The sequence below is a fragment of the Aquarana catesbeiana genome, linkage group LG12 (genome assembly GCF_042186555.1).
Source record: "Aquarana catesbeiana isolate 2022-GZ linkage group LG12, ASM4218655v1, whole genome shotgun sequence".
Taxonomy (NCBI): domain Eukaryota; kingdom Metazoa; phylum Chordata; class Amphibia; order Anura; family Ranidae; genus Aquarana; species Aquarana catesbeiana.
The window spans coordinates 98,934,662-98,959,284 of record NC_133335.1 but is presented as its reverse complement, the minus strand read 5'-3'; the positions used below and the strand labels follow the sequence as shown (position 1 = coordinate 98,959,284).

Below are 24,623 nucleotides of genomic sequence, written 5' to 3'. Positions count from 1 at the left end.
GACAAAAAATGGTCTCTTGTTAATCCAGTCCAGTACAGGATCACAAAGTTCAGCTCCCACCAAGGTTCATTAGTCTGAACCAGCTGTCGCAGTCTTTATTTACATGATATGTATACATATTACCTGTGTAACAAAGCAACAAATACATAAAACTGAGGATGAGCCAAAACAGGCTAAAAAAAACCCTGAAGCAAATATATACATCTGCAGCCACTGTTATGTAGTAGGGACACTACTAAACTAAAAGGACCTCTATCAAAACATGCACAGATACAGCTGTTGTGAACTAATCAAATCTCACCAGTCAGTAAGGATCATAAAGAAAACATAATTCAATAAATATCTTGTTGTCTTAAGCTTTATTCAAACTTAAACTACGGCTTGCCACCCTCTGAAAAGCAATCTGCTGTGGATCACTTTTCAGAGGGTAGTATAGCAGCAGCTGACAGGCGTTCACTGCCACTTCCTGAATGTCTTTTCTACATTTTTAAAATTGGCAAAATGGTAATTTTATAATGCGGGATTGCAGCGCAAATGCGAGTCAAGCATTCAGCTCACAATTTGCAGTACAGTCTCACTGAACTCAATGGGCAAGTATGACAGACAGTCATCTTTCAAACTCTGCACCCAGAGTTAAAGTGGATGTAAACCCTTATATACTGTACACTCAGTGAAGTGACTGGCCTCAGGTGATACACAGATGAAAAATCCTCCTACATAAGTTATACCCATTTATCTGCAGTCTTCTCTTCATCTGTTCAAAGAGCAGAATTTTTAAAGCTTGTCTAAGCTCAGAAAAAAAGGGGTGGAGAGCTGCAGTGCTGTGAGGAGAGATCTGAGTGCTGATTGGAGGGAAGGGACACACCCCCTCACACAAAACAGGAACAGAGCTAAGGCCGTCAATCAGCTGGAGATCCCTCCCCTGTCATTTTTTCTCCTGGTGTCAGGAAAACTTGTCGTCAGAAGTGATTGATGATAGCAGAGGAACAAAGCAACAGACAGAAATGACACTTATTGCTCTGGATCGAGACAAGTATACACTATAGAGGGGTATGCTTTTCTTCATATTTCAGGTCTGAGATTTACAACCACTTTAAAAAATGTTGCTACTGCAAAGCATCTGTATTGTTGTGGCCAGGGGGTGGTAACACCATGGCTCAGCTACCCATTTTACCACCCCCCAGCTGCCCATTTGAAAGACTTTAAAAAAAAATATTTAAAAGGAATCCAAATTTAGACCCTTGTAACTTAAGCAGGCAGTTAAATATTTACCTTCAAACTTTTCTGGCACAACACAGGCATCATCGGTGAAGGGTCTCATTGGCTTCTCGTAGCCATAACCTGCAAGAGAGAAAAAACCTTATTCAAACTAGAGGTAAAAGACGATCAGGCTGATTTAATAAAGGAGCAGAACATCTTCACATAATAAATCGTATGAATATTCAAGCGAATAATTTAATGGAATATTCACACAATTTATAGTGTGAAGATTCTCAACTATCTTAGTAAATCAACCTCATTGTGACAGGAATAGTACCACTGAAGTGGCACAGGGCCAGTGTGGTGCCTATTTAAAAAGGGAACAAAGTCTTTACCTAAGTAACTATAGACCTGTTCGTTTTACTTCTATAGTCAGGAAGATACTGGAAAGTTTAACCCCTTGCCACCGAGTGTACGCAGATACGCGGCCTCGGCTTTCGGGGGTTATACCGGGATGATGCCCGCAGCTGCGGGCATCATCCCGGAAGTTTTCCTTAGAGCCGGTGATCGGCTATCCAGGGATAACAAACCAATGCAGCTAAAAGCCACTCTGTTGTTATCCCGGAGTGGGAGGGGACATTTCCCCCCCCGCCGCTCTTACTGGGCTTCCCGACCCACCAGGAGTCCCGATCATTGATCCGCCACTTCCTGCAGCTAGAGAGAGACGGGCTTCGTGCCAGCCTTCTCTCTGTAAACACGGAAGCGACGTCACTTCCTGTTTACTCGGCTGCCAATGGCGCCGGTTTTTAAAAAATATACAGTATTCAGAATCGCCGAAAACAGCGATCTGAATACTTTGAAGTGCAAAGGAGTACCTGTCACCACCTATTACTGTCACAAGGGATGTTTACGGCAATAAAAGTGATCAAAAATTTTTTTTTTTAAAAAAAACAATGTAAAAAAAAAAAAAAAAATTTTTTTTAAACGCCGCATATGTAAACAGTGTTCAAATCACACATGTGAGGTATCGCTGCGATCGTCAGAGCGAGAGAAATAATTCTAGCACTAGACCTCCTCTGCAACTCTAACCTGGTAAACGTGTTTTTTTTTTTTTTTAAATATCGCCTATGGAGATTTTTAGGTAACGTAGTTTGTCGCCATTCCACGAGTGTGCGCAATTTTAAAGCACGACATGTTTTGTATCCATTTACTCGGCATAACATCTTTCACATTATACAAAAAAAATATTGGGCTAACTTTACGGTTTCGTTCTTTTAAAATTCATGAAAGTGTCTTTTTCCCCTAAAAGCTGCGTTTAAAAGACCGCTGCACAAATACCGTGTGACATAAAATATTGCAACAATCTCAAACAATTTTATTATCTAGGTTCTCTTAAAAAACTATACATAATGTTTGGGGGTTCCAAGTAATTTTCTAGCAAAAAATACAGATTTTAACTTGAAAACACCAAATGTCAGAAATAGGCTTAGTCATGAAAGGGTTAATAAAAAACCACATAGACGAGTTCTTACTGGAAAAAAATATTTTAAGCAACAGACAGCATGGATTCATGAAAGACAGTTGTCAGACAAACCTGATTTCTTTTTATGAAGAGGTAAGTAAAACCTTGGACAGAGGGGTGGCTGTGGATATGGAATACTTGGATCTTGCAAAAGCGTTCGATACAGTTCCCCACACACGGATAATGTGTAAGGTAAAGTCTACAGGCTTGGAAATAGTTTGTAAATGGATAGAAAACTGGCTAAAAGACAGAATTCAGAGAGTAGTGGTTAATGATTCTTACTCTGAATGGTCTAAGGTTATCAGTGGTGTACCCCAAGGTTTCAATGCTGGGACCCTTACTTTTTAAAATATCTTTATAAATGATATTGGGTCTGGGATCAAAAGTATTACTTCAGTCTTTGCAGATGACACCAAGCTATGCAGTGGAATAACGTCCTTACAGGATGTTTTCAATTTACAAGCCAACCTCAATGCACTGATGTCTAATTGGGCGACTATGTGGCAGATGAGGTTTAATGTTGAGAAATGCAAAGTTATGCACTTGGGGGGCTAAGAATATGCATGCATCATACATACTAGGGGGATCCATAGATTTTGGTAGATCATTAGCTTAATAATAGCATGCAATGCTAAGCTGCGGTTTCCAAAGCGAGTAAAGTCGAGAGAGGGAGAGAGAGAGAGATATTGAGAGAGAGAGAGAGAGAGAGAGGTAGAGAGAGAGAGAGAAAGAGAGAGTTAGAGAGAGAGAGAAAGAGAGAGTTAGAGAGAGAGAGAAAGAGAGAGTTAGAGAGAGAGAGAAAGAGAGAGAGAGAGAAAGAGAGAGAGAGAGAAAGAGAGAGAGAGAGAAAGAGAGAGAGAGAGAAAGAGAGAGAGAGAGAAAGAGAGTTCGAGAGAAAGAGAGAGAGAGAGAAAGAGAGTTCGAGAAAGAGAGAGAGAGAGAGTTCGAGAAAGAGAGAGAGAGAGTTCGAGAAAGAGAGAGAGAGAGTTCGAGAAAGAGAGAGAGAGAGTTCGAGAAAGAGAGAGAGAGAGTTCGAGAAAGAGAGAGAGAGAGTTCGAGAAAGAGAGAGAGAGAGTTCGAGAAAGAGAGAGAGAGAGTTCGAGAAAGAGAGAGAGAGAGTTCGAGAAAGAGAGAGAGAGAGTTCGAGAAAGAGAGAGAGAGAGTTCGAGAAAGATCGAGAGAGAGTTCGAGAAAGATCGAGAGAGAGTTCGAGAAAGATCGAGAGAGAGTTCGAGAAAGATCGAGAGAGAGTTCGAGAAAGATCGAGAGAGAGTTCGAGAAAGATCGAGAGAGAGTTCGAGAAAGATCGAGAGAGAGTTCGAGAAAGATCGAGAGAGAGTTCGAGAAAGATCGAGAGAGAGTTCGAGAAAGATCGAGAGAGAGTTCGAGAAAGATCGAGAGAGAGTTCGAGAAAGATCGAGAGAGAGTTCGAGAAAGATCGAGAGAGAGTTCGAGAAAGATCGAGAGAGAGTTCGAGAAAGATCGAGAGAGAGTTCGAGAAAGATCGAGAGAGAGTTCGAGAAAGATCGAGAGAGAGTTCGAGAAAGATCGAGAGAGAGTTCGAGAAAGATCGAGAGTTCGAGAAAGATCGAGAGTTCGAGAAAGATCGAGAGTTCGAGAAAGATCGAGAGTTCGAGAAAGATCGAGAGTTCGAGAAAGATCGAGAGTTCGAGAAAGATCGAGAGTTCGAGAAAGATCGAGAGTTCGAGAAAGATCGAGAAAGATCGAGAAAGATCGAGAAAGATCGAGAAAGATCGAGAAAGAGATTGAAAGAATTTTGACCCTGTACAAATTAGTAAGACCTCATCTGGAATATGCAGTTCAGTTTTGGGCACCAGTTCTCAAAAAGGATATCGGGGAACATGTACAAATATATAAAGGGTCCATATAGTGAACTTGGTGTTGAGTTATTCACTTTACGGTCAACACAGAGGACAAGTTTCCTTTACGTCTAGAGGAAAAGACATTTCATCTCCAAAATACAAAAAAGTTTCTTCACAGTGAGAGCTGTGAAAACGTGGAATAGACTCCCTCCAGAGGTGGTTCTGGCCAGCTCAGTATATTGCTTTAACTGCTTGCCGACCAGCCGCCGTCATTATACTGTGGCAGGTTGGCACAATCCCGCGAGCCGTCGTAGCTGTACGTCGGCTCCTTTAAACGGGCGAGTGCGCGCTGCACTGCGAGGGTGCCATTGCTCGTGGCTGACGGACGCGATGACCGCTGGCCACGAGCGATCGCGTGCATGAGAGGCAGAACAGTAAACACATAAATCCCTGTTCTGTGAGGAGTGACAGATCGCGAGTTCCCAATAGCTAGGAACCACTGTCAGTCATCTCCCCCTACAGTTTTAACACACCTAGGGAACACATTTAACCCCTTGATCGCCCCCTAGTGTGAAACCCCTTCCCTGCCAGTGACATTTATACAGTAATCGATGCATTTTTATATCACTGATCGTTGTAAAAATGCTAATGGTCCCAAAAATGTGTCAAAAGTGTCCGATGTGTCCGCCGCAATATCGCAGGCTCAAAAAAAAAAAAAAACGCAGATTGCCGCCCTTACTAGTTAAAAAAATAAAATAAAAATGCCATAAATCTATCCCCTATTTTGTAGACGCGATAACTTTGGCGCAAACCAATCAATATAGGCTTATTGCGATTTTTATTACCAAAAATGTGTAAAAGAATACATATCAGCCTAAAACTGAGAAAAAAATTAGATTTTTTTAAAAAAACTGGGGATATTTATTATAGCAAAAAGTGCAAAAGTGTTTTTTTTTTTCCAAAATTGACAATTTTTTGGTTTATAGCGCAAAAAATAAAAACTGCAGAGATAATCAAATACCACCAAAAGAAAGCTCCATTTGTGGGAAAAAGACGTCAATTTTGTTTGGGTACAGCGTCGCATGACCGCGCAATTGTCAGTTAAAGCGACGCAGTGCCGTATCGCAAAAAGTGCTCTGGTCAGGAAGGGGGTAAATCATTCTGGGGCTGAAGTGGTTCTTAAGAAAGGCCTGGACTCTTACCTGAATGTACATAATATAACTGGGTACGATCATTCATAGGTAAAGTGGATCCAGATTGCCTCTCTGGGATCAGGAAGGAATTTTTTTCACCTGCTGTAACAAAACTGAACAATGCTTTGCTGGGGTTTTTCCACCTTCCTCTGGATCAACTGTGAGTATAGGATTGTGTATATGGGGTTTGTATGATTTTATTTATATGGTTGAACTAGATAGACTTGTGTCTTTTTTCAACCTGATTAACTATGTAACATGCTGGCATTGTTTTGCAGGGACATTTTCTTAAACCACCTGCGGTTTACTTCCGCTTTAAACAGATTCCTAGTCCCTTTGCCATCCTCCAATATGGTCCACTGGATTCTTGGCAACTCTTGTAAATTAAATCTTATTTAATATTTTCATGCTTTATTGCAAAAAAAGTTGCAATTCCAATCATCTTTTAAACAGAACTACAGTTAAGTAAAATGCAATACATTCTTGTCTTTTCCCCCCCAGCATGTTATTGGCCAAAAGCAGCAGACTGACAAGCTCCTGCCTAAGGCCGGCCATACATGGAGGAGCAAATTTCTTTCCTGCAACCACGAGTTGCAGGAAAGAAATTAGCTTGATTCCTCCATCAAGACAGACACTGTTGATACCGGAATCCCTCCTGCCAGGTCATTGTCTTCTCCCGGCGGTGGGGGGGGGGGCGTCCCTGCTAGAAGAAGACAGTGATTATTGCTAGTGCAAAATTTTCGGAACTATATAAATACCGATAATAAATTGGGTGCAAGTAGTAAAACACAGTGGGGTTGATTTACTAAAACTAGAGAGTGAGGCCCGGAACGAAAGGACTGCAAGGAGGGATAGTGTAGGGCCGGGCATGACAGTGTGTCTAAGGGAGACACATATGGGGTTAATGTGGAAAGGAGTAATGGGAGTGGCAAGAAAGGGGAAGGTAAGAAAGAAGTTTTTGCCAAAGGGGAGTGGTTATATTTATAGAGGGGGCGGTGCAAAGGGTCAGTGTGAAGATGAACTTACAGGAGGAGGCAGTTTTTCTCACTGCTCCTCCATGATGGCAGAGATTGAAGCAATACCAGAGTGGCTGCAGAGACAGGCGCGGAGCTCATGGAGGATGAGGCAGACGGATCCCCGTCAGGTGAGGTGTCCCATCGCGGAGGTCGCGGCCTCCAGCGTGCTTTTCACCAGGGCCTGCATCTAGACCCATTCGCCTCCCCAGAAGCCCGACAGAGGAGCGATCGCTTCCCCCGGCAAAACAGCATCAGCCACAGCTTTCAGCAGGCCCTGGGTGGTCCACACGCCGCCTGCCTAATCCGGTGGGTGGGGCCACGGGCCAACATGGCGCCGGTTCCCCGCACGGACATCGTGGGTCAGGAAGCAGGGCGGCATCCCCATCCGCACACAGCGATCAGAGGGGGGAGATGATGAGGGACGGAGAGCCGAGCAGAGACACGGAGGTGGTGGAGCGGGAGATCGGGAAGTCGGTGAGGGGGCGGAGCCTACCGGGACGGCGCTCGGTGGGACAAGATGGCGGAGGAAGAACAACACATGACAGCCAGGACATCGCCAGGTCAGGTCAGTGACGCCGGTCTGGAGAAGGAGGAATTTCGGGGGTGAAGCGGGCCCCACAACTGCCAAGCACCACGGCCTTAGGGATTTCATCTCCCGGGGGGCTTGCTATGCCACCCATCCTGGAAAAGGACGAGAGGTCAGAAGGGAAAGCATCAGGGGAGGAGGAACCACTAGTACAAGCGATGGAGAGCAATGCGGCGGCTGTTGGGGGAGCTCCTGGTCAGCCCGGTAAGTCAGTGGTTAATTTGTCTTTGTCTGATGCATTGCAGGATGTGTTAGGGGTGGTAGCTGCGGGTACGGTTAGGCCAGCAGTTCCTTTGATACAGTCAGGGGGGGATACGCTGGGCCAGCAGGGGGCAGGGCACAGGACTGCCAGTGCGGGGTCCGGTACGCAGCTGACGGATTTATTGGAGGGCCTGCGGGCGTTGTTAGGTAGATTTGAGGCAGTGGTTGGAGGAACTGGGGGATCTGGGGTGGAGATGCCCCCGGCAGCTCCGATACCCGTGCAGTCAGGGGTAGGAGTGGTCACCGAGAAGGCAGGGGAAAAAGGGGATACGGAGAAGGCGGAGAGGACCAATATGGTCAGGACTGCGAACGCGGCAAAGTGCGAGGTATACCTCTACTTCGAGGGCCCGCTGGGAGCTCATCTAAAACAGGAAGTCCGGGATAAGATTTACAAGGGCGAGTATGTGGAGATTTTTCGCTACTGCCATTGGAAAAAATTAACTTGGACAGGGTGAAACCTGATGATTCCAAGAAGGAGAACGAGGAAAGAAGGAGGTACAGGCTTATACCGTGTACATTTGTTAACTGGCTGCAAGCGTTTGCCATTATGGTGAGCGTTATTGGTGAGAAGAACCCCAAGCATTGCTCGGCTTTGTTCTGTTACATGGACGCTATAGGAGAGGCACATAGGGTGTACGGTGGTACTGCTTGGCTTAGATACAACGAGCAGTTCAGACAGCGCAGAGCAGTCCGCCCGTCTCTGCAATGGAATCATAAAGATATTAGCCTCTGGATGAGGCTTATGTCTTCAGCGAGGGCCCCGCCTCAGTTTTTTCAGGGGGAGGCCGGGGGTACACATTCCTCAGGACTGCCGGCCGGAAAGAAGTGGGGAGTATGCTGGCAGTGCAATGAGGGCTCCTGTAAATTTGGAGCAGCATACAAGTTCAAGCACGAGTGCTCTGGGTGAGGGGGAGCCCATATATTGTCCAGGTGTTTTAAGAGAGGGAAGCATGCCGGCGACTCTGCTCAAAAGAGGGATGACGCCGGTGAGGGTGGAAAGGATGCTTCCTTTTCTAAGTAAGTATCCAGACAGGGAAGCGGCAAAGTTATTGGCTTCGGGGTTTCAGGACGGTTTTAAGAACCCGTGTTCGTTCGCGATGGTTCTGCCAAAGGCAAGGAATCTGACATCTGCTTTACAGCATCCGGGGGTGGTGGAGGACAAATTGGGAAGAGAAGTGGCCATGGGGCGCATGGGGGGGCCCTTTGCCAACAAACCCTGGCAGGATTTGGTGGTGTCACCATTGGGGGTGGTGCCCAAGACGGAACCGAACAAGTTCCGCGTGATACACCACTTATCTTTTCCAAAAGCCATGTTCGCGGCTTTCAGCTCGTTTTTGGAGTGGGTGATTAGGGAGGTTTCCAGCTTAGGTTCAGTCATACATTATTTGGATGACTTTTTGTGTATAGGCCCCCCTGCTTCCTCTGTGTGTGCGATTCTACTTTCCACGTTGCAGCACATCGCAGGCAGGTTTGGTATACCATTGGCCGCAGAAAGAACGGAAGGCCCAACGGCTGAACTTAGCTTTTGGGGATAGTAATAGACTCAATGGCGATGGAGTGCCGATTGCCCAGAGGTAAGTTGGAGGACTTGCAGAAGGAAATTCGGGAAATCCACGGACTGCGGAAAGTTCAGTTGAGGACTCTGCAGTCGTTGCTGGGTAAGTTGAATTTTGCCTGCAGGATCAGCCCCATGGGGCAGGTATTGCCGACGGCTGTCGGCAGCCACCGCGGGGGTAAAGGCCCTGACTCATTTTATTCGCCAGACCGGGGAACACAGGGAGGATTTAAAGGTGTGGTATGAGTTTTTAGCCTCATACAATGGCAGGGCGGTGTGGATGTCTGGCCCGGTGAGTAATTTCGATGTAGAGCTGGTTACAGATGCTGCAGGCTCCACGGGCTATGGTGCATTTTTCCAAGGGCAGTGGAGCGTGGAACCCTGGCCGCAGTCTTGGGAGAGGGCGGAGTTCCTTAAGAATTTAGTGCGACTGGAACTTTTCCAGTGGTGCTGGCTTTGGAACTGTGGGGGGAGGCATGCCAGATTCTAAAGTTGAGAATAAATTGTGACAACATGGGAGTAGTGCAGGTGGTCAATCGCATGTCTGCGTCACCACAACCAGTTATACGGCTTTTGCGGAAACTGGTGTTGAGGTGTTTGAGATTAAATATTTTATTTATGCGGTGCACATCCCGGGTGTCGACAATTCGCTAGCTGACTCCTTGTCTCGATTTCAATGGAACAAGTTCAGGGAGCTGGCTCCGGGTGCACAAAAAGAAGGAGTTCCTTGCCCGGACTGGATTTGGGAGCTGCCCTTGGAGTCACCGCGGGATGGATTCGGCAGTCTAAGTGAGTCCACTTGGTCAGCCTACGCGAAGGTATGGAAAGAATGGTCAGGGTTGGTACAGGAGGCAGGGGCTGGGAAAATGGGGTCTGACGGGCGGTTACTGGTATTGTATTTTGTAGCTAGGAACATTGAAAAATGTTTTTTCGGTCTCTTCCATCGATAAAAAAATGGCGGGCTTATCGTTTCTTTTCAAATTAATGGGAGGGGAGGACTGGAAAAAAGATTTTGGGTGAAGCAGGCCATAAAGGGTTATCGAAAACAGCATATGTGGAAGGATGTGAGACGGCCTGTCATTTTTGCGAACCTGGGGTCCGTATGTGCGATGTTGGGTTCAATATGTAAATCGCGGTATGAAGCGTTGCTGTTTACAGCAGTGTTCTCGCTAGCATTTTTGGGGTTTTTTCGGATAGGGGAGTTGGTCAGCCCATCGAAGTGTTTGGCAGTGGGCCTGTTGGGAGCAAGATGTGCAGGTGGAGGTGGATATAGTGTGTTTGCGGCTGCGCAGGTCAAAAACTGATCACCAGGGTAAGGGTGTGGATGTGTCGCTGTTCGCATTACCTGGGTCTAGGGTGTGCCCTGTTGAGGCAGTGCGTGAATTTCCGAAGATTAGAACAGATGGGGCAGGGCCATTCCTGAGGCATGAGGATGGGTACTACTTGTCAAAGTTTCAGTTCATATCAATTTTTAGGAAATGTCGTAAAGCAGCTGGGTTGGACGGGGCAGGGTACGCTTCACACTCCTCCCGCATAGGGGCGGCTACAGAAGCTGCCAGATGTGGGTTGGATGAGGCGGCTGTGCGCAGAATTGGAAGATGAGATTTGAGGAGATTTCGGTCTTATATTAGGCCTCATCTGGCCGTGGAATAGATATAAAAAAAAAAAAAAAACTATCTTGGATGTTTACAGGAAAAGGAGGGTGCATGTGGGATTCGCATGTTGTGATATGGTTGTGTTAAGTTGACAGGTGTGTTGCTGCCTTTATGTTATTTGTTTGTCATTTCAGATGGAGGTTCAGTACGCCTTGTCTGGATCATAGGGCACTCCTAGGTGTGTTGGGGGGCCAGGAGAGGAGACGTAAGACCGGATGGCAGGCAATTGGGTATTTTCCAGGAGGGAGGCTTATCGGAGATGGTTGGGGATACCCGGGATGAGGTGGGGTAGAGTGATGGTGGAGGTGGAGAGGTACGTAAGGCTGGATAGACCACCTGACGTGTTAGTGATACATGAGGAATGATTTGGGGATCCGGACAGTCAGGGACCTGATCGCGGATATTAAATCCGATTTCACGCACTTGCGCACTAAATTCCCGGGTACCCCTTTTTGCTGTGGTCTGACATTGTGGCTAGAACGACATGGCGTTAGGCTAGATCTGTGGTGAGCATCAGTAAGACTCGTATCAACAAAGTAGTGGGTAGGTTCGTGGCACAGAATGGGGGTATTGTGATTAGGCACAGAGAGCTTGGAAAAAATGTGGGGCTCTACTTGAGGAGTGATGGAGTTCGTCTCTCTGAAGTGGGGATTGACTTATGGCTATGGGTTTACAGGAAGGGATAGAACGGGCCCTGAGGGTGTGGAGGTGCCCTCAAGGGTAAGGTTGTCACCCTTTCGGGCTGTGGCGGTGTTCTTCTGGTGGTCTTTGACGGTGGCAGTAAACGGAGGGATCAAAAAGGGGTGGGGGGCTCATCGTTTGTATGTGCCCCTCCGGTGTATTCCTGAACAGTGGATGGAATACTGGAATGGTTGCACTGTGGGAAGGGGTTGTCTCCGAGCGGTCACAGCTGGAGGCCTATCAGTTTGGAAAAGGTCCCACAGTGCATTGGTGTGGTATGTGGTTATATGTGGTTAAAAGGTGGGTCACCGTCAGAGACCATCAGACTGGGGTTAACAGGTTATGTTATTGTTTATTATATTTATATATACAGTATATATAATATATATATATATATATATATATATATATATATATATAGTGGTTTGGAGTTATTTAGTTGGTTTGTTTTAATAAAATAGGCTGTTATGGCCATTTTACTCCATAAAATATAAGTGTGGTCTCATTATTTGAGGTGGGTAAGGTATGGGTTGGAGTATAAGTGGGTAACAGCGATAAGAATGAAGGGAACATTTAGACTACACTGGTCAAGTGAGGCCCGGAACGAAAGGACTGCAAGGAGGGATAGTGTAGGGCCGGGCATGACAGTGTGTCTAAGGGAGACACATATGGGGTTAATGTGGAAAGGAGTAATGGGAGTGGCAAGAAAGGGGAAGGTAAGAAAGAAGTTTTTGCCAAAGGGGAGTGGTTATATTTATAGAGGGGGCGGTGCAAAGGGTCAGTGTGAAGATGAACTTATAGGAGGAGGCAGTTTTTCCCACCCTCCCGCCCTAGATATATGTGTGCAATGTGTCCGTGTGTACTTGCTGCTCTGTTTTTAATTTATTGCAGGAAAAGGAAGAAGGTCGTCATGACAGCGGATAGGTGCCCTTCAGGGCTATGGCGGTGTTCTTCTGGTGGTCTTTGACGGTGGCAGTAAACGGAGGGATCAAAAAGGGGTGGGGGGCTCATCGTTTGTATGTGCCCCTCCGGTGTATTCCTGAACGGTGGATGGAATACTGGAATGGTTGCACTGTGGGAAGGGGTTGTCTCCGAGCGGTCACAGCTGGAGGCCTATCAGTTTGGAAAAGGTCCCACAGTGCATTGGTGTGGTATGTGGTTATATGTGGTTAAAAGGTGGGTCACCGTCAGAGACCATCAGACTGGGGTTAACAGGTTATGTTATTGTTTATTATATTTATATATACAGTATATATATATATATATATATATATATATATATATATATATATATATATATATATATATATATATATATATATATATATATAGTGGTTTGGAGTTATTTAGTTGGTTTGTTTTAATAAAATAGGCTGTTATGGCCATTTTACTCCATAAAATATAAGTGTGGTCTCATTATTTGAGGTGGGTAAGGTATGGGTTGGAGTATAAGTGGGTAACAGCGATAAGAATGAAGGGAACATTTAGACTACACTGGTCATGCAAGATCTGGTGCAGCTCTGCATACAAACCAATCAGCTTCCAGGTTTCCAGGTGCACACTAGTTTTAGTAAATCAACCCCAGTAAAAGAAGGTGAAGTAACAAATAACCTCAATGATTAAAGCTAACCTCCAGGAATCAGACAAAATCTACCCTTGCAGTGCAACTTAGTCCCATGCAAAGGTAAAAGTCCTCGCCTAGACTATAGGTGCAGTAAAAAGGTAATACTTGCCTTATTCCTGGCTACAGCCAGCTTCCTTCAAATCAATGCCACCGCCAAGTTGCACTTGCATACTTGCCTCCATCATGTTACAGGCAGGCTCCACTATACACAATGAAGCCTAATACACACTAGTAGTTTTATTTTCGTTCAACCCAGCAGGGCTGAATAAAAAAACCTGACAGCTCATGAGGGGCCGCTGTACTAACTGTCCGATATTAATACAGCGATCTCCCCTGCTGTTATACAGGGTTCTGACAGGGGGCGGGGCCCGCTGAGAGCACTGACCGGGAGTCGGTCGGCAGACCTTGTTTGAGCATGCCTCTTCGACAGAAGCCACCCGGATGTCCGGCATGTGTCAGACCAGCTGCCGTACACACGGGCCGAATGTCGCTATTCAGCCCATGTGTACTAGGCTTGATGCCGAGGATTACCTGGAGCTTGTCAGACTGAGGGATAGGGTATGTAATAAACCTTTACCCTGCATCCCTAGACTTAGGCATTTAAACCATTACAATGTGAGGGGCCCCACTGCAAGGGTTGATTTTGTCCAATTCCTGAAGTTCAGCTTTAAGTAAAAAAAACTAGACTCATACCAGGAAATGAACCAAGCTTCCTTTGCCTGGTGTAGGAAACAGTCAGGAGTGGTACGTGTAACATTAACTGAGATGATTGACCTGTTTCAGGCCTGTCTGCGACACCCACGCCAGTTTCTATTTCAGAGCGCTATAGACACTAGCGCAGGTCTGCCCCCAATTATCAGAGGGAATGCAGCAGGTTTCCATATAAAAAAGAAAAAAAAAAAAAAAAAACTGGCACAGATTCCTGCCAGGTGCAACCTTGTTACACGGGAGAAGAGTTGTCACAAGACAGCTTCAATTCCCCTCTCTGCCCATGCAGTGATCACACTACACGAGCAGATCTGCAGCGTTAACAACCCTCCACCCCCCTCTGATCTAAATGGAGGATACAAGGACTGCAGCGAGATTTGGAGCATGTAGCTCCAGCTCCGTGCTGCCTTGCATAGAACTAGATCAGTCAATTTACAAAGCAAGCCTTGCACCCCTTTTGTTAATTAGGGGATTTGCTCCATTTTTTAGGTTTAGAAGAGTGGTTCAAGCACCTGCACCACTGTTAATTCCACCCAAAAATGTGAAAAAAAAAAAAGTGGAAGATTTCTAAAACAAGGAATCTGAACAGGTCTTATAGTACTTTCTTCAAATGTTATTTACATTCTTCCAGACATCCTGGAAACACAAGATTGTGTGCCAAGGGGTAAGACTATATGACAACTGTACAGTACAGTGTTCGATTACAAGGGTCCAGTGCAGCAGGACACATTTAAGAAAAAAAAAAAGTTTGTAGGGATGGCAGGCAAAGGAACATGGAACATGCAGAAGTCTGATTAAAACGATAGAACAGCATGCCATCGGCTATTCCTTCACCTGTCTCCTTTAATCACATTACGTTCTGACTTAAGAGAATACTTACCATCCATGTTTGAGTAGCCTTCCATGTTTCTGTACATTGACTGACACCCAGGAACATCTGCAGAAAAAGGGGGGGGGGGACACAATTTGTAACTTCCATTAAACAATATAGAGTCCAACAACAGAGTCAAAGTCCAACAAACCACAAACTAAACACTGCTAAAGTTGACTTGGAAAAGTTTTAGGAAGTGATCCTAAAAACGGTGCAGGGTGACCAAGCAATTGAGCAGATGTGCCTTCTGTTTATATTAGACCAAATCAATGTATTATAAACACATCTGACAAAGCTTGTGATATTTCCGTTCGTTACCTTCAGAGTTTATCCTGCTGACCCAGGCGCCAAAATTAGTTTAAGTACAAAAATAAAATAAATATTGAACAGATCAGTCTGACATAAATCAGAAAGGATTAGGATAGGTCCTTATAAAAGCCCTGCGTTTTGGGTTCACCTAGATCAGGGGTCTCCAAACTTTTTACTGAGGGCCACATCATATTTTACAGATATTCGCGGCCGAAAAAAAAAAAAAAAAAAAAAGTTAAAAGTTATTTAGAAAGGATTTCTCAGCCACGGAATAGAACAGAACTGAAAGGCTGCCATCAAAGCTGGATGGTGCACCTGTATCCTCCGCCCGCACCTAAATACCGGAGCTTCATGCACCAGGGCCAAACATTTTGTGCACATAAGGCCTTACACCTGTGTCCCCGTCAAAGTCGCCCCGCACATTTATGTCCTCACCAGAGCCACCCCCACCGCACACTTCTGTCCCCATCAGAGCCCCCCTGCACCCTTTTGTCCCCCATCGGAGTCCACATTCCTCATTTGCATCCCCACCAGAGCCCCCCGCCATCAATGTACATTTGTGTCCTCCATCTCAGCCCCCCACATTTTTGTCCCCCACCAGAGCCCCCCCCCCATACTTGTGTCCCCACCAGAGCCCCTCTCCCAGCACAATTCTTTGCCCATCAGTCCTCCTGCACCGCTTTCTATTTCCCCTGTGTCTATTACCGATGTAGTGCTCCTCTGACGGGCTGGCTTTAGTGCAGACCTACTGCACTTCCCGCCTCCCATCCTGCTGTTACACAGACTTTGTATGTGAAATTACAGCGGTAAAGGACACCGAATGTAACTACAGGGTGGGAGCCAGGAGGTGCAGCAGGTCTGCACTGAAATAACTTGGGCTTTGTTGGGTTTCTTGGGTTGTGGGACTTGAGCTGCACACCCCCTCGCTGCCTGTCAGTTTGCAGAGCATGCCCCGCAACCCTTGCAAAGACCGTCCCTGCAGCAAGTCTGGTGATTCTAACTGGAAAAAACGTCCTGGCGGGCCAGATGGGGCCCGCAGGCCGTACTTTGGAGACTCCTGACCTAGACGAAAATAGCCATTGACCAATGCAACTTAGCTTAAACTCCCATTGACATTCCATAACATAATACGCTTGTACACAATTTACATTAAAGCTGTGTATTCTGTACAGGTCTGGAAGTTTACAGATATGACGACCTATCTGATCAGTGCACTCAGTCCTTTGAGTGCTACAAGCCTTCTGCAAGTGAACCGCAGACTTGCACAGCTGTGCTGATTTTAAAAATGAGACAGAGGCTGCAGGGTAGAGGAACCCAACTACTGCCATGGGGAGGAAGGGGGACACTGGAGGTGGAAACCTGGTGTAAATATGGATGTAAAAAAAAAAATGTTTTTTTTAAAAAGGTGTCCAACAAAAGCATTTTCTTTTTAGTGTTTGAATCACCACTGAATTTAAAGTGGTTCTAAAAGAAATTTTTTTTTTTTTTACCATAATGCCCTATTCCCTTACACAGTTACCAGAGTCGTCTCTCAATCCAGTGCTGTCCTATCTTCAGCAACTTTTCGCCACTCTTCTTCTAGTCAGGGTAGGTTTTGATGGCAGCAGCAGCCATTGGCTCCTTGCTGTCAATAAAATCATGTGATGAGGCAGCAGGGCCAAGCCACACTGTGCATTGACACACACAGTCTGGCTTGGGAGTGCGCGCCCACAAGAATGCCATTATAGTAAGCGATTTGCTATGGGGGCACTCAGGAGCAGCAGACAGCACCAGTGGGGGACCTAAGAAGTGGATTGGTGCTGCTCTGTGCAATACTTTTAGACCCCTTTTCACACTGGAGCGTTTTGCAAGCACTATAGCGTTAAAAATAGTGCCTGCAAACTGCCCCAAAACAGCTGCTCTATTCACTCCAGTGTGAAAGCCTAAGGGCTTTCACACTGGAGCGGTGCACTGGCAGGGCGTCAGAAAAAGTCCTGCCAGCAGCTTCTTTGGAGCGGGGAACTCACTGCTCCTCCCCATTGAAATCAATGGGGCAGCGCTGCGATACTGCCGGCAAAACGCTGCTCCGGCAGCGCTTTGTGGGCGGTTTTAACCCCTTTTCGGCCACTAGCAGGGGGTTAAAACCTCCCCACTATTGGCCGAATAGCGCCGGTAAAGCGGCACTAAAAATAGCGCCGCTTTACCGCTGACGCCAGGGTGCTGGCAGTCTGAAAGGGGTCTTACACAGAGCAGGTAAGTAGACCATCTTTTAATTTTAGGGAAAACAAAAAAAACTTTACAACTGCTTTAACTGTTCTATGGGAATTTCTGCTCCCTAGTCTCATGGGTAATAGTTTCATCAAACAATACGTCCATACACATTTGTAGCAGGGATACAGAAAGCAAAAAAAAAAAAAGTCTGGCAGGGTTTCTAGTCTACTAATCCCCCACTGGAGATTTTACCCTTAATTCCTTTCTGGATAAATCTGAGATCCCTGGGAAATGTTGTAATGGATTGTAGTAAACATCCTGACAGTAGGTCCAGTCGTTCCCAGCCCAAACCTTCAATTTAATCTGGACGTTGGTAAGCAGAGCAGAAGAACATGCACTTGTCTAGGAGTATTCAGCAAACTTGCAGAAAAAACTACAACACATGCTATGGATGGCAACCAGAGTAACCACCATGTTCCATTCTCAAACCTTAGAAAAACTGACAGTTTGAACTGGATTGCTTGCGAAAGGCAATACCTTAATTTCCCTTTCCATTATTGAAGACAAGATGACCCCAACCTCCCCCCACACTCCACTCAATCTTACTAAGAAGGATGAGCTCCGCGGCGTGTTCATTCACACACTCCACGTGCAGAGCCCGCCAGGTAGTCGGCACTGCGATAATCACATGTAGTGAGACATTTCCTGATCTCTCCAGCCGCACATCGCCTGTGATTAGCGCAGCGCCGACTTCGTGGTGGGATCTACACGTGCTCATTATTAAAGACAACTTCTTCTATTGGGTACAGCATTTTCAGCTGGTTTTCAAAGGAAAAAAAAAACCCACCCAGTTAGCAAGTGTCACTTGGGGTCATTTTACTAAAACCAGAGTGCAAAATCTGATAGACTTTTGGCTTAGATGCACTTCTACATTTAGAAGATCTGGTAACTAGCACTCAATGTTAAAGATCACAAGATATATTGCTCTACCCAAAAAGTACAAAGCAGAAATGTGACGTTCCTCACAAAACTAAAACGCCACCAATGTCCATCCATGTCTAAGCTTCTGTTCCCCAGGTCCTAATTGCAGTGTATAATCAGCCAGCAGTAAGGTAAGAGGATGAAAACAGCTAGATACATTACACACAGGGGTTTTTCTGTTACACATTTTGATAAGATGGTTTAAATAAAGCTGATCTTTCACATCTATCTATAAACACCTGCTCAATGTGAACATTGGAGGTTTGGTACTATCCATCCTGTATTGTAACGTCATTAGCACAGGTCTTTTTTTTCCTCCCAATGCCTTAATAGCCTTGGGCAGAAATACAGTAAGAGATAGTGTTACCACAAGACAGCCCATATTTCTGCTATGATGTCAGCTGCCTATGAAAAGGCAGCCCAGCTGTGTAAGCCAGCACCAGAGTAGCCCTATGGGGACTTCTTGTCTTTCGCTCGTCCTCCATTTTGTGAGTGAAATTCCTTTGACTCCATTCAGAGTATGTGTGTCTGACTGGCAGGCAGGTGGGAGGGGGTAAGGATTGCTTTGTGACCTTGATTTCTATCAGAAAAAAAATTGTAGCTGGAAATTGCAAGGTCACAGTACACCAAGAATGCAGCCTCATCCCAGCATGGTGCCACAAGAAGCAATGATTAATACAAGTCAGAAATATTCATTTATCTATATACTAAACAGAGGCCAAAAGGAACCCCGAGGAGGAACGTTCAAATTCCATCATTAAATACAAATCAGGACTCCGACAGGTCCAGCTGTGGAATTCCACTGCCAACCATTCCTGAAAGTTTTTTTGGTTAAATCATCTTTAGTTCACTTGTACTGGTATCTCAAACAAGCCATTTCATTTTATGTGGTGGAACAGAGTTGCATGGAACAGACGTTCACTCACAAGCAATGCAGACAGACACCAAATCAGAAAGCTGACAGACATGGACAGGCATGTACTTAAAGCACCATATACTGATTCTCCCTCTAGCTATAAAGCAAAATGGTAGTGTGTCAGATATAAAAGTTTCCAGCTATAAATCAAACCTCACAGGTCTCACTGTAGGATCCCAAGTCTACCATACTGGATAAAACTTGACAAAGGAAACAAAGGATCCCAAAATATTGGACCTTTAATATAGTGTAAAGTTGGCCAATAAAGGGTTATTTCACAACAGCCTATGCAGGTAAAGGGCAGGTAAAGGGCAAAGATTAAAAAAAAAAAACAACTTGCATACAAAATGTAAAGGATCCTGGGAATCCCACTGAACAACAAATGTGTTGATGCTTCCCACTAAGTGGGTAGGTGTCACCAAAAACCATATACATAAAATAGAAAAAGGCATAGACACCACACCAGCTACCATAGCTGGTGTGGAGTCTAAGCCCTTTTTTCTATGCATACATCAAAAAAAAAAAAAAAAAATGCAGATTTGACTAAAGTTAGATAATGCCCTAGGTGTAGGCCATTTACATATTTCCCTGTAGCATGGCTGAAAAACTCCCAGTGATGACATCCACCCATCCTGCCTTATTGCTAGGATGTTACTAAGGCACTCTCAGCTGTTACTGCTCATGCTCCCCATCACAGGAGTGAGCTCTCAAATTCTCATCCGTGTGTTATACTAGTTCCTCTGTCACAAGATTGCTGAGCTTAAAGCTAATACAACAGAGGAAGAAAAATAATATTCCCAGAGATTAGAATTGGAGAAAAATCTCATTTCTGTAATGGTGGGGTTGCACAACGTTTGGGAGGATCTTCACAATGCCCTAGCAACTTGGTAAGATGTGGGGGACACCATTCCTGGGAGTTTTAGTATGTAAATGGCCTATACCTAGTGCAAGAGCGTAATTCAACTTATGACAGATGAAACCAAGCTGCTACCCCCTTAATCATTCACAGCTTGCAAGCACTGGCTTCCAGCTAGAAAGGTCTTTGGTAACCTCCAAAGTTCTTTAAACAGCATATAGAAAAACCTGGCGCTCCAGTGCAACAGCTATCATCACATGCTCTTCATTAATGTTCATATAGTAGTCATGTTAAAAAAAAAAAAAAGAAAAAAAAAACAACACGTTTCGGCCTGTCAGGCCTTAATCATGGCTCGTGACAGCCGAAACACTTTGGATTTTTACATAACTGTACTACTACACAAAAACTTTAAGAGCATTTGATTAGCCATTGCACTGGAGTGCCAGCTTTCTCTATATACGGTTATACAACTTTAGTCACAGCTGCACAGTTTGTTTTCATCGCAAGACAGTTTTTGATAAAGGCAAACTAACCCTTTAAACTTTCTGCAAATCCACCGAAAATAAACTTCTAAAGAGAATGGAGGATTGGTCAGATTGCACAAAATTTTTGCAACAAGCTGGAAATCCTCTGAGCAGTAATGAGCCCTACAAATGATTCTGTTACAGTGACCCAAGGCCAGTGATGGCGAACCTTGGCACTCCACATGTTTTGGAACTACATTTCCCATGATGCTCAACTACACTGTAGAGTGCATGAGCATCATGGGAAATGATGGTTCATTTGACATCACAACCAAAGTTAACCCTAAATACTCTGATTCGTGCCTGTGCATCATATTGCACATCTGACTGAGACATGTACAGTATAGCCAACCTTAAAAACAGCAAATCTATTTTTGAGCTAGTGAAACTAAAATCGATTAAAAAAAATTCCCAACTGGTCTCTTTTCTGGGCCAAGGCTAGCCATAAACTAAACTAGACTATGTCTTTCCAAGTATAATAGGTGGGAAACCATCTGCTGGTGATCTAGAGAGGCAGGACCTAGTACAGTTTCTCACGAGACTAGCCTGGTAAACAGCAGGCACACATATGATTAAACGCATTCCTCATGTTTTCTTTGAAAAGGATGGGAGAAGTTGGCCGGCAGAATTTCCTACAAGTGCGTCCGATGAGAAGAACGCTTTATCACCCCATTTTGTTGCCACGAGGCATTGAACCAGGGACAAAAATTATGTTGGTCATGAATATGGTTCTGGCAGTCAGATGTACATGTGCAACCATACTGATTTTTTTTTTTTTTTTTTTTTTTTTTTTTTAGGAAAGTGACTCACCGGGATGGGGTAAAGACTATTATAAAATGTTGGTAGACATTAAAGACCTTCGACAATCTCCCAACCATTACTAAGAATTGCTCTGTACTAAAAACGCTTCATTTTCAGATCTTTCATTGGGAGATGCTATGGGATCAAAGCAGCAGGTCTCTTACCTGAATCATATGAATAGTCTGTCTGCTCCTGTTTGATTACAACACTGGAAGGATATCGATTAGCTCTGCTTGGACCAATATGGTTTGCCTGGTCATACATGGGGTCATGATACTCTTGCTTGAAGCCCTGCTGTGGGTATGGGAGACATGGCTCTGACATTTGCCGTTGGTAGTTGGCAGGAGACTCCCTGCTCATGTTCTGTGCTGATGGAAAGGAGTGGCACATCTCTGGCATCTGCTGTGGGTACCTGGAGCTAGGAATACAAAAGAAAATTTGATATTACATTATATTTACATACATTATCCTGAGGTATGGCAAAATATAGCCTTATCACTGTCTACAATCTGTTTAACATTTTTAAGACACTGGCATTGTGTTTTTTGAGAATAATGGCAAAGTACATGTGAACTCTCACCTTGCAAAATTAAAACAGCCCATTTAGTTTAAAATCTAAATGAAAGGCAAAATAGACGTGTGTGCACACACACTTTTTTTTCATCAATACCTTCTTTCTAAGCGATTACATAATCTGCTCCCCAGCTGCATAAGGGGGCTTTGAGAGCTAGGGGCGGAGAAACAGCTGTACATAGATCTTCTTAGTGAATGGCTGTGCAGGGGGGGGCGGGGGGTGGGGGGGGGCGCGCGTCAACACAACTGATCAACTCCCTTCTCATTGGCTTAACTTTAACATAGGCTATCCCCAGGAATGCCATTACCAGACTCATCCACCTTACAAACCGCTCAGCATCTGCTACCCCTCTCTGCCAATCCCTCCATTGGCTGCCACTCATTCAACGAATTAAATTCTAAATACTAGCAATAACTTACAAAGCCATCCACAACTCTGCCTCCAGCTACATCACTAGCCTAGTCTCAAAAATACCAACCTAATTGTTCTCTTCGTTCCTCCCAAGACCTCCTGCTCTCTAGCTCCCTCATCAACTCCTGCCATACTCTCCTCCAGGACTTCTCCCGAGCCTCGCCCATGCTCTGGAATTCCCTATTCCAATCTGTCCGACTATCTCCAAAACTATCCACTTGTAGGCGATCCCTGAAAACTTCTCTTTAGAGAAGCCTATCCTACCTACCCCTAACATCTGAACTTTCATTTTCTTCATCAGCTCCTCCCCCACAGTTTTTACCCTTTTGTATCACTTGACACCCCCTCCTAGATTGTAAGCTCTAATGAGCAGGGCCCTCTGATCCTCCTGTATTGAATTGTATTGTAATTGTACTGTCTGCCCTAACATTGTAAAGCGCTGCTCAAACTGTTGGCTCTATATGAATCCTGAATAAAAATAAGAACAAGAATAGTAACAAGAATAGTAATACAGGCAGGCTGTTCACCCAGCACAACCAGAAAACTGACCACGCCGAGGTGGATGTGTTCTCATGCCTAGTGTGGTCAGATTGAAATAGGAAAGCAGGGGAACTGGCAAGATCAACAGGGATTTTTACACAAAAGGAAGAAATACAAAGAACATGATGATACTTTTTAATAAAAGTACAAGGTAAAAAAACAGACATCTCAAGCATATGAAATGTTGGGGGTAACATTCCTTCATTAAGGTTTCTAGTGAGAACTAGGAATGCACACCTGAGTGTCTATCCTAGTTCTTAGGGCACCTCTTTCAAGTGGCAGCTTGGGTTTCCCCTAGGATCAGACATCAATTCAGCACGGTTTCTGATCATGTGATTTCCACGAGAGATGTATGGCAATTCATTTGGTTCTTTACAAACTGCCAAGCCCATGCTGTCACAGTAACCTACACTTTCCGTGTGTATTTTTTTTAACTTTTATTACTTTTTATTGAACAATGTACAAGTACAGGATCACCGTAAGGATATGGAGTACAAGTTAACAATAGCCTACACAGTAAAGAACGTAAAGTTGGGGTACAAAACATCCCCCAAGTAGATCACTAGGCAATAGGTACATAGTAAAAAAAGAACGAACAATGTGCAACAGTGTAGGCGAGGGTACACATGAGCTGACACTATGATAAACTTAGTTTAGACATGAAATGTCATTGGGGAGAAACCGTAAAAACTTCCATTATCGCTAAACACATTTTGGCAGCTTGCAAACAGTGGTCCCAGATTTTATTGTATAAGGATGTGCATCCTCTGATGTACAGGTATTTTTTATATGGTAGTGTATTGTTTATTTCAGTCAACCAGTCGTTAAGTCAAGGTGGTGTTGGTCTCATCCATTGTCTAGCTATTATTTTCATGTGTATGTTTTTACATTGTAGATATAGTTATCGTCTTGTGATTTCAATTTATGATACAAATACAGCTCCCACAAGAGAAAGGAGACCACACATAACAAGGTATTTTCAATAACGGCCCTTACCCATGTTCCACAAGATATCCTCCAGACTGAACAGGCTGTGATGAGCTCTGTGGAGAGACAAATCCTCGGTCCTGTCTATTAAAGTGATGGATGGGGGACACTTGAGCGCCTTGGTTCTGAGACTTGATACCAGCTTGCCTGGATGTTTGATCATAAACACTTCAAAAGAGGAAATTGCACATTCAATAACTCAAAAGCCACTACTCAACCATAGGACAATACATTCATATTCTAGTCAAGTCAGGAGATCCAGTCAAGTTATTGTTAAAGTTGAATTTTACTCTCCCATCAACCTTAATTTTTATTCCACATGCTGTTAGCATTAGTAAATAAGTATATCATATATACTGGTTTTAAAACTTTTGATTTTAATATTTCTTCAGTTGCTTCAAGTTTCCTTGCCTAGGCAAATTATGTCATACATCCCAGGAATATTCAGGAGAGGAGGGGGTTTTTTTTCAGCTAAGAACTCTCCTGCATGCATGCGTGAGCTAAGGGCAGGTGGATTCCAGGAAGTAAATGCTACATGAATCATTTGCCCTTACTCAAGATGGCCACAGCCAGAAATGCTAGGGGGGTGTTTTTGAAAGCGATTTCTCAAAAAAAAAAAAAAAAGCATGGAGACATGGATGGATTTGGGGAGGTGCTTTGAATATTAAAATTGTGTTTTTTGTTTGTGGTGCTCAGATGACCAAAAGGTAGGAAGAACATCTGCGTCAATACTGTAAATGGCAGCAATGACTTCTTAAAACAATCTTTAAATAAGAAATAAATCCGTTCCCTGTGAGCGTCGCAACACACTGGGGCGGAGCCTGGCTGCAAATTCAAAA

At 44.6% G+C, this 24,623-nt stretch overlaps 1 protein-coding gene across 2 annotated transcripts in view; it reads right to left on the bottom strand.

Annotated features, from left to right (window-relative positions):
- Nucleotides 1–24,623, bottom strand: part of ETV4 (ETS variant transcription factor 4) — an 80,929-nt gene that overhangs the window by 4,706 nt on the left and 51,600 nt on the right. For both annotated transcript variants that reach the window (XM_073608224.1, XM_073608223.1), the window contains exons 7-10: nt 23,794–23,952; nt 21,437–21,690; nt 14,705–14,761; nt 1,273–1,341 (exon numbers count right to left, since the gene is read on the bottom strand). In XM_073608224.1, the coding sequence (XP_073464325.1) occupies nt 1,273–1,341; nt 14,705–14,761; nt 21,437–21,690; nt 23,794–23,952 (539 nt within the window). The remainder of the gene's footprint in view (nt 1–1,272; nt 1,342–14,704; nt 14,762–21,436; nt 21,691–23,793; nt 23,953–24,623) is intronic.